Raw genomic sequence first — 9,768 nt, forward strand, 5'->3', positions numbered from 1 at the left:
GTACCAAATCAGTAAATACTGGCTAGATGAGTAAATATACCATGCCAGATCAAAATATGAATGAATATTTTATTGTGAGTAGCTTTCAGTTTACTCTGAGCCTGAAAATATCAGCTCATAAGTGTTGGCTACTTTATTCTGGGAAAAATATTTACAGAATGGTGGGGGGTTTCCAGCTTTCTGTTACGGGCAGAAAAAGAGTGTTGAGCACTGATTTCCCATTTTTCTCATTTCAGCCACATTTTGTGTGTTGTACATAGCAGAGTGATGATGAAAGTTCTCCAAAGAGGTACTCACAAAATCCTCTTGACAGTGTTCCAGTTCATATGGACTAGAAGGATGTTCTTGTTCCTCTTTCCAAGATGAACTCCTAATTATCAAGTGAGAAATGTTCTCTAGCACTCACAATACTTAAATACTCTCTGCAAAACCACTCTGTCATTAGAGGAAGAAGTTAAGGAGGTCCTACCCCAGATAACATTTGTCACAAAGTCAAGTAATTTCTTTTGGGAAATAGGCAATATGTGTTCAGGTGTCTTTAAGCAAAAGTATTCAAAATTATGACTTCTAGGGAAGTGCTCTAATTGAGGTAAAAGAAAATTATACCATTTTCTGTAACCCATCTTCTCCTTTGTTTTTTTTCAGTCTATTCCTTGGCCTGGGATAAATTTTTATTTCAGAAAGAAAAAATAATTTTCAAACCAGTCTTTGTTGTTATTTTGGTTTTTTGTCTGATGACCAGGATTTGCACAAACCTATTACTTTCATTCTTAATGATATGGGCTGCATTCTTTCATTATGTGTTAAAATATAATTGAAGAGCTATTCAAATTCAGATGAATGATTATGTATTAGATAATCTAGGTAGTTTATCTGCAGACAGTAGTCTTTCTTTTGACATCTCAAAAGATGAAGATTAATGAAAGTTCTGTGAAAGAAAAATATAGCATTTACAGCATATTAGGACGTGGAGATTTTTACTTTCCATTCATTGAACAAGAATGTTTAAGCTCAGAAGGGGAAATTGCTCTGTTTGTGTAATGAACTTATTTTGGAAATGACATTCAGTACTTTTGTTTTATCAGCAGCCAGGCTGTTCTTAACAAAGAGACAGAAGCTTGTGTTCTAATGGCTGGGCATAAGGCTTCTTTTCATCTTAATCTTACCACTAGGGAAATGATGACAAGGATACTTACAAAGTTGACTTAGATATTACTTTTCACATTCATTAGTAAGGAATAAAATTTTATTTCCCTTTTTCCTATTTTTCAGATAATGCAGTTTTAGTCCAATAATATGGAGAGTTTTAAATACTAAAAGTTTTTCACTGTTTTAGTGTCTGACCTGACTTTTTCATGTCAAAGAAGAGGTATCAAAATCTTCTGATAGGGTATACTTTTTTCTCATCTCTAGGTCCAGGTTTTTTGTCCCACTGCCAAATTTTTTTTTCTCCTTCTACTGTGGTGTGATCTTATATTGAATTTAGTTGGACATAATTTTTAACTCTTTGCTTTTTACTCTCAGGATTAAGAACACTTACATTTAACTTAAAGTTACATATATTCTAGCATTTGTCATGAAGCTTGGTAAAATAATTTTGTCCTTTATTGTGGCAGTAAACTCAGTTTTTCCAACTCAAAGTAATTTCTTTCTGTAAATGTTATGGTTCCAAATACATCCATAGGACTTGGCATTACTTTGCTATTTAACAACACATTATAACACAAGTTATTGCCTAGGATCAGACTAATAATTTAAAATATTTACTTAATGCTCCAGCAAAAAATGGAGAAAAGCTTCTACTCTTTAGGCTTTGGTCATAAAACAGCTGTTTTTGTCAGTGGCACTTCTGCAATGGTTTTATCTGCCTTCTTCATATTCATATTGTTTATTTTGTAACTGTATTTGGCAATTGATGCCAAAAGCTTCCTTTTTCTGTTTAGAAGGTATTAATAGCAAATAGCAACAATTTTTATAAAATATTATTTTATCTAGTAGTAATTGTATCAGCAAAAACTAGGACAAACAGTGCAACGTGGTTTACCATAGACTTCTTTGTAGATTTTAAGGCTAAAACATACCATAAAACATACCATTGTAACATCCTCTGTCTTCATGAGTGTCATGAGCCATGCCTAAGTTAGCCTGGTAGTAAATGCATCAGCTTAAACCTAGCTAGTCTGTACCTTGTGCACGTGTCCTGAGTTCCAATGCACCAGGACGTGGCGAGCATTTACTGCCTTCCTGTGTGTGAGCATCATCTTTGAAATTATTTCGCCTTACTTGTTTAATATAACAGAGAATATGCATTTGACACTGTCTCTAAAGCCATAATATCCATGCTATCCTAACAAATAATGCCCAACAGGTAAGTGCTAAATCATAATAACTTCTATGTACTAGTAATATTTGTAGCTATCTGGTAGATAAATAATGCATCTTCTTTGAGTTTCCCGTCAAGAAAGAGGAAAATAAGCAGCTGTTGTTTCTAAGCCTCTTTTTTGTGCCTGAGTTAACCATTAAGAGAAGTTTTCGGTAGTGTGATAGATTCTGTCATGTGTCTCTGCAGCATAACTCTAATGAAAGGAGACTTTTTACTATGTTTTGGATAGGCATAAAGTAGCAAATTACTGCTACTTTAGGGATTCTTCCCTTCCAAACAATATTTCTGTGAATTGTAACTTACAGTTTGCAAGGATATATTCAGCAGTAGATATCAAATATTATGGGGCTTGTGCTATCTCTGATTTCATTTTGATTTATTAAAAGTCACTTCTTGTTTTTCAGCACTGAAAGACTACTGTAACATAGCAATTTACCAGAGAAGTACAGTTTGTGTTGTGAAGTTAAACCAGTTTTCTATCCAAGTCAGTCTCAGCTAGATGAAACTTCCAATGAAGATTGAGTATTTCTATTATCAAAGTAGAAGAACTGGATATTAAACCTTTCATTTATCCTTGTCATTGGGTGCAATCACTGTTCAGAAGGAAGCTCTCCTTGTTATCTTTTAAGGACAGAAATATTACTAGATACTGTGGTTACCATGCTTTAAAATATTATTCTCGAGACATATTTTTCTAATGGTAGTAAACGTTTCAGTCTGGCTTTTTACTTTTGGCCTTCAATGTGTAACACTGAAGGGAAAAAAACAAACAATGCCATCAATTGTACATGCTGCTGATGTAGGTGGTTCAGTAACTGTAGTATCAATGCATTTTAAAATGCCCAGCTGTTCAGCAAAGATTTCAAAGAGACCCAACTAGAAGTCATGGTTCTTAGGTTATTCTTTTATTTGTTGAAAGGCTGAAGAAATCTGTTTACCTCTGTGATATGGATGGCAATCATCTTTAAAATAATTGACAAAGTAATCCCCTAGCAGCACTGCAGCTGTAAAGGTGTTAGGTTTTGCTGGGTTTGTCTGGTTACCTTGTCTTATGAAGAACAAAGGTGCTAACTTTGACATCTCAGATTTAAGAGGGACATCCCAGACCCAACCATCTTGTTTGTTTTAATTATTGATCCCAATTCTGAGTGTTATCCTCACAAAAGAAGGCTAAAATAAAATCTTCTGCAAGTGATGAAGACATGCAGAACTTTAATATTTTAGAAAAAGGAGTAACTGATCTACCTGCAACATAGAATAACTAGTGTTTTTTCCCATCTTTAGTCATGTTATCTATTACTTTCCGTGGCAGACCTGTTGATTGCAACCCTCCAGTACAGGTTCATTTCAGTAAAGTTAATTGTGGAGTTACTACTCAGCATTTTTAAATGTCTCTATAACTGTACCACAAGTTAGTTAATAGATGTCATCCATTTTCATTTTCCAAAGCCAAAAAAAATCTCACATTTTTAAATGTATATCTTCAGCAACTTTGAATAAATAGCTTCTATTTCAAGTTAGCAATCTGTTACTCTGGGCAGCATTTTGTTTAAGCAGGATTATAAAACTTTGTCTTGGTTTGAAAGACAGGTGTCTGCTAATGAAGGCAGGAGCCTCCCTTGGAATGGAAAATGTAAACCCCTATATCTGAATTAGTATAATTTTGAAAAAAAGTGGCTCTCAGGTGAAGATATGAGAACAGGAATAATAGTTCTTTACTAGTATGTATTAAAAAAAAAAAAAAAAAAAAACCTACAACTTAATAGGAAAATAAAATATAATAAAATGCAGTAGTACAAAAAAGCCACTGACAGAGTCAGAATTCAACCTGACTCCCTGTTGGTCAGGGTGTTGATAGCAGTCCCATTAAATGGTGGCTGCAGTCCTCCTGGAGTGACAGATGTGCTTCTGTTGAAACACTGATCCTGTAGAAGGGTGTAGTTTTCCTCTGAACATCCAGTGCTGGTGTAGATGGGTCTGGTCTCTCTCCCCTGGGAATCCAGTGGAGAAAGGCTGCCTGTGGTGTTCCAAGCCTCAGATTATATCCAGGTAGGAATGTTTGGCTCCTCCCCCTGGGTGGAGCATCTCCCAATGGGATGATGTAATTTTATCAGTCCTGCAGTGAGACTCAATGGCCCATTAACAGAAGAGATTCCCCCTGGAGGGAGGATGGGTGGTGGAAGAGATAAAGAACACTGCCCCACCTGGTTTTAACAGATGGTAATAGAATACTTACTTTGCATTGCAACCCAAGACAAACTTTTTCCTTTACAATGTAATCAAAGCATTGGGTTTGATTTTGGTTTTTTCACTCTCTAACCGGACATTACATTCTATATATTTATTTTGTGATAAATGCACCCAAACCTGTAGTAACAATGAGGAGCCCCATCCTGCAAGCCCACCCAGGAGTCCAAAGTTTGTCTATTCTTCTAGCTTGCCTCATGTTACCCTTTTCATTCACTTTCTGCACATCACAGGTTCTGTTCTTCTGTTGCAGGTGAACGAGGCTACAGTGGAGCAGCTGGTGCAGCAATATCCACATATAACCTTCAGTACTGTGCTGCAGGATTGCAAGAGAACACTGGAGCGGGCTTATCAAATGGGCTGGACACCCAATATGTCCTCTGGCTCCTAACCTTCTGTACCAACGTGTTCCACTCTGCTGCATTCAGTATATCTAATGGGGATTGCAGAAGGGTTTATAACCTTTCATATGATGCAATATAGTTGTGAGTTTACAGAGGTTACAGTAAAATGGCAAAAGCTGTACACTGATCTTAATGTACTGTACAACTAAGTACAAATATTGAAGCAAAATTTTTGGAAATGCATTGTGGTTTTGTTTGCATAAAAGTTATAAAAGCCTTTGGCAAATTTCTTGAAGTGGATTCCTACTAGTTCTCTGGATAGTTTGAGTTATAGATGTTAAGCTTGTTTTCCTCTGTTTACTTTGCCTTGGTCATGTGTGTTTCCTTTGATCTGTAAATGGTAACTCAGTGCTAGCACCAGTGCAGTTGATCAACAGAGGCCTGTGTTGAAACTGGGAACTAAACTTGACGCTTCTTATTTACTAAAGCTATGCCAGACGTTTTAAGACACAAAGTAATATGAAAATCTACAGTGAACTTTTTCTTATCAACATCTTAGCTTTTTTTTTTTCTTTAAATATAAGAAGCTGTACCAATATTAAAATCTTTCCACCTTTTAATAATTAATAATTAATTAATGACATTTTAATAATGAGAATACTGCTTACCCTAACAATAATAACCAGGTACACTTCTTGAAGACAGAGAATAAGTGAGTACACCAACTATCAGAAATAAGTTGGCAATGCTTATTATATATGGCTGAAAAAAATCGCTGTCTATTGTAAATGAACTTGTCTCCTCTGACTGTGTTGTTCTGTTGATGAATTGGAAAATTCAGATGAATGGGTGTACGTCAATAACAGGATCCCGCAGATTTTACAATGCAAGTAGTGCTTACCTTGAGAAGGCCATCTAAACATGAGTCCCATCATCAGTATAATTTTGTAGGATCAGAGGCTTCTTAATAGTGTGTACAAGGAAATATCCAAATTAGACACACAGAATGTTTTATTTTCTTTGTGGGACTGTTATGGTTTAACCCCAAACAGCAATCTAGTACCACACAGCCTCTCTATCCCTCCCTCTCACACACTGCATTCTAAGGAGTTAAATTTGAGCAGGGAATTGTGAAAATACAGACATTGCAGCTTCAGTTTGGAGTTGTCTTAACCTTTAGAGTATTACCATTTGGTTAAGAATGTTGTCAGGTGTGTAACACTGGATATTTGTTTTTCAAAGGTTACAGCATTTTAATCCAAACTATGAAATGCTTAGGCTTCAGCTGAAAAGTTGCCATTATTGTCAAAATGTTTTGCTAATCCAGAAGGCCTAATGCAACATAACATAGGAGCTTGTTTAGTATGGCTGTATAACTCTGTGAAGCTATTTGTTGATTTCCATAGCATAATTTTTTACAGCAGAAACATCAGCTCACGTTCCTTCCAGTAAGGATGTTGAATGTTTTATTAGACTTTTCAAAATGGGGATGAACTAATTTCTCTGGAAAAAAAAAAAAAACAAACTTAAATACTTTGTTTAAAATAAGTGGTAAATACTTGTGAACATGTGTAATGCTATGCTGTTTATTTACTCCAAAATGGCAACAATATTTTAAGAATAAAGCCAGTGAATTATATTGCAGATATAGTACAGAATCTTAGTCGGATTTTCTTTTAATGTCTCTTTATGAGTGCATTGAAAATATTCACACAATTTGTAAGTTTCTATTTTTTTGTGAGACCTTTGATCTTGCAATAAATTTTAATAAAATAATAAAGATGTGATGTTTTCCATTTATCTGTGCTGCTAACTGTACTTAGACTGTACTAACAGAGAGTCTGAAATCTCCATCACTGAGTAGAAAGACCTCACCTGGACAGGATCCTTAGTTAACTTGCCCTGCTTTGACTAACAGAGTTTAAATAGATGACATCCAGAGACCTTTTTTAATCTAAAATGTATTGTAACTCTGCGTATTTTTTAAATATTATGGGTGTGGTTGCTCATCTTTTTTCACGTCTGTCATTTAAATTGCTTCCAGTAGTTCTGCCTTTTACTGATTATTCATCTCTCAGTTTTATGAACATACTAATCTATAGATCTCACCATGACTAATTATTTTAGTTTTGTATGGTGTAAGAACTCTAGATGGAAATGTGTTTTTATAATTGCAGTGTTGACACAGATAGTTCCTTAATTTCCTTATATGAATTAGTTTCCAAAGTAGTTTTAGAGGAATAAATAATAACTTCACTTTCTTTCATCTTTGACATGTCATGCAGGGGAAATATCATTCTGGTGGAAGAAAAGCTACCACCTCTTGTAAAAATAAAAATTACCTCTGTTTTCTCATATGTAAAACTTGGAGTGAACTCAAAAACTAACTCATAGGCAGTTTCTGGATTCCCTAGGTCCAAAAAGCCTACTTTACAGAAAAAAATGTCCTTTTTTCCTTCAAATTCTTTGTGGGAACCTGCTATTAAGATAGGGTAACTTGTGGCTCACCACTTATCAGAAACATTTCTAGGATGAGCTTGTTCAGCTTTCAGGAAAGGCTAAGACAAGCTCTTAAGTGTTTTCTTAATTAAGGTGTAGGTGGGTATAGGAGAAAGACAAATAAAATTTCTTTTCAGTCATTCACTCTTTAAATCCAGGCATAGTTAAGGCTTAAAAACACTCAGATAGTTCACCTGGTGGTTATTCCCTTTTCTCTCACCATCTGAAGGCTATGTGGAGGGGAGTGTTTTCGTGCAATTTGTCTCACCCAGGGGAATGGCTACTATGATGTTTCTCACACAGGTTCAAAGTCACATCTCCCAGGCTCCCAAATTAGTGGGAAATATAGTGAAATGCCAAAGGATGGCATACCTCCCTTCTTAGGAGGTACTCTGTGTAGTGCTAGGCAAATTCTAGTAATCTTTGAACAAGGACAGAGTATATTTTCTTCAGTACAAATACTGAAACTATGTAGTTGAGCCAGTTATGCCCCTTCAGATGGGATGAGTATCTTCAAGCCTACAGGTTAATGTTCTGATACCCCAGGTGGGAGTTTTACACCTGAGCCAGTTGTGCAAGGGAGGACATGGGCATGGTAAAAAGTTTATCCCACCTCACAGGATATGCTTCTTATCAGCCTTCTCACTTACCTGGTTCGAAACCCAGTTTGCTGCTGAACAAATGTTGGTTTGTTGTGGCCATCCTCCACTGGTGGTCATCCTCCATTGGCTCACTCCCTATGCACCTTGGTTATTCTTAGGCAGATGAGAGATTTTGCCACCACATAACCAAAATATCTCCTCCCCGCTTTGGTTGGGTGTACAAATCTGCCTCCAACAAATCAACTGCTGCTTTTGCCAGTGGCTGATAGAGTCATTAACCTTTAACATTTCAGTCTCTCACACTCCCTAGCAAAGGATGGACATGGACCTGTTGTAGCAAGACCAGGATGATGAGAGGGATGGAGCACCTCTACTGTGATGAGACAGAGAGAATTGGGATTCCTCAACCAAAAAAAGAGAAAGCTTCAGGATGAGGTAGCTCTGGCCTTCCAGTACCTGAAGGGAGCCCAAAGAAAAGATAAAGAACTTTTTACAAGATCATGTAGGGGCAGGTCTAGGTCTCCTTTCAAACTAAAGAAGAGTAGATTTAGATTAGATACAAGGAAGAAATTATTTTCTGTGAGAGTGGTGAAGCTCTGGAACGGGTTGGCCAGAGCAGGTGTAGATGCCCCATCAAGGGGACATCAAGGTCAAATGGAGTTCTGAGCAACCTGGTCTCTGCCAGTGTAAGAGGGATTGGAACCAAGTGATCTTTTAAACCCAATGTATTGTTTGATTCTATGAAAACAAACTGAAATCTCTGTTAAATGAGAAGATAGCCCTGCTAAGAATAATTACCAAACAGGCTCTCAGCTGAGTTCCTCGTGAGCTCAGTGATGTCCACGCAAATTATCGACATAACTATGGCCTTGCTGATCCTTCAAAACTCTGGTGTTGACAAGAGCAAAACAAAAGCAGCAGGTCACATACACAATGGTTTTATGAAAATGAGCTGAAAACAATCTTTCTTCAGGTCATGGGATCTTGAACAAGGAAAGGAAATGGACTGTTATGTCGAGAGGAGAGGAGACTCGAGGAGAGGAGAGGAGAGGAGAGGAGAGGAGACTCGAGGAGAGGAGAGGAGAGGAGAGGAGAGGAGAGGAGAGGAGAGGAGAGGAGAGGAGAGGAGAGGAGAGGAGAGGAGAGGAGAGGAGAGGAGAGGAGAGGAGAGGAGAGGAGAGGAGAGGAGAGGAGAGGAGAGGAGAGGAGAGGAGAGGAGAGGAGAGGAGAGGAGAGGAGAGGAGAGGGAGGGGAGAGGAGAGGGAGGGGAGAGGGTGAGGGAGAGGATACACTATTTCTGTTGGAAGGCACCTGTAGTGACCAACTAGTCCAACTATCTGACAGCACTGAGCAGCAAAGGGCATTGTCCAAATACCTCTTGAACACTGACAGGCTTGGGGCGTTGGTCATCTACCAAGGAAGCCTGTTCCACTGTTTGACCACACTCTTGGTAAAGAAATGTTTCCTAACAGAACAATGCATTGCAAAACAACAATGGTAAGAGCATGCCTGAAAATAATATGATGATACCTGACCTTGTAAATGTCCAGATTTGTATTTTAAAGCAGGTGAGTGTTTATGCTGCTTATTTATGAAACCCCGTATTAACAGGGTCACTTTAAAGCAGATCTATTTAAAGAGTCCATTACAATAAAATAAATCTATGTTAACTTGTCTCCTGTAATTTTTATTC

At 37.2% G+C, this 9,768-nt stretch overlaps 1 protein-coding gene across 2 annotated transcripts in view; it reads left to right on the forward strand.

Annotated features, from left to right (window-relative positions):
• The window catches only part of FBXL17 (F-box and leucine rich repeat protein 17), a 271,732-nt gene extending 264,978 nt beyond the window's left edge, over positions 1–6,754 (forward strand). For both annotated transcript variants that reach the window (XM_086868428.1, XM_023943721.2), the window contains one exon: positions 4,884–6,754. In XM_086868428.1, the coding sequence (XP_086724554.1) occupies positions 4,884–5,021 (138 nt within the window). In that variant the 3' untranslated portion in view covers positions 5,022–6,754. The remainder of the gene's footprint in view (positions 1–4,883) is intronic.
• Positions 6,755–9,768: the final 3,014 nt, after the last annotated feature.

Source organism: Cyanistes caeruleus, chromosome Z (genome assembly GCF_971803275.1).
Source record: "Cyanistes caeruleus chromosome Z, bCyaCae1.hap1.1, whole genome shotgun sequence".
Classification (NCBI taxonomy): Eukaryota; Metazoa; Chordata; class Aves; order Passeriformes; family Paridae; genus Cyanistes; species Cyanistes caeruleus.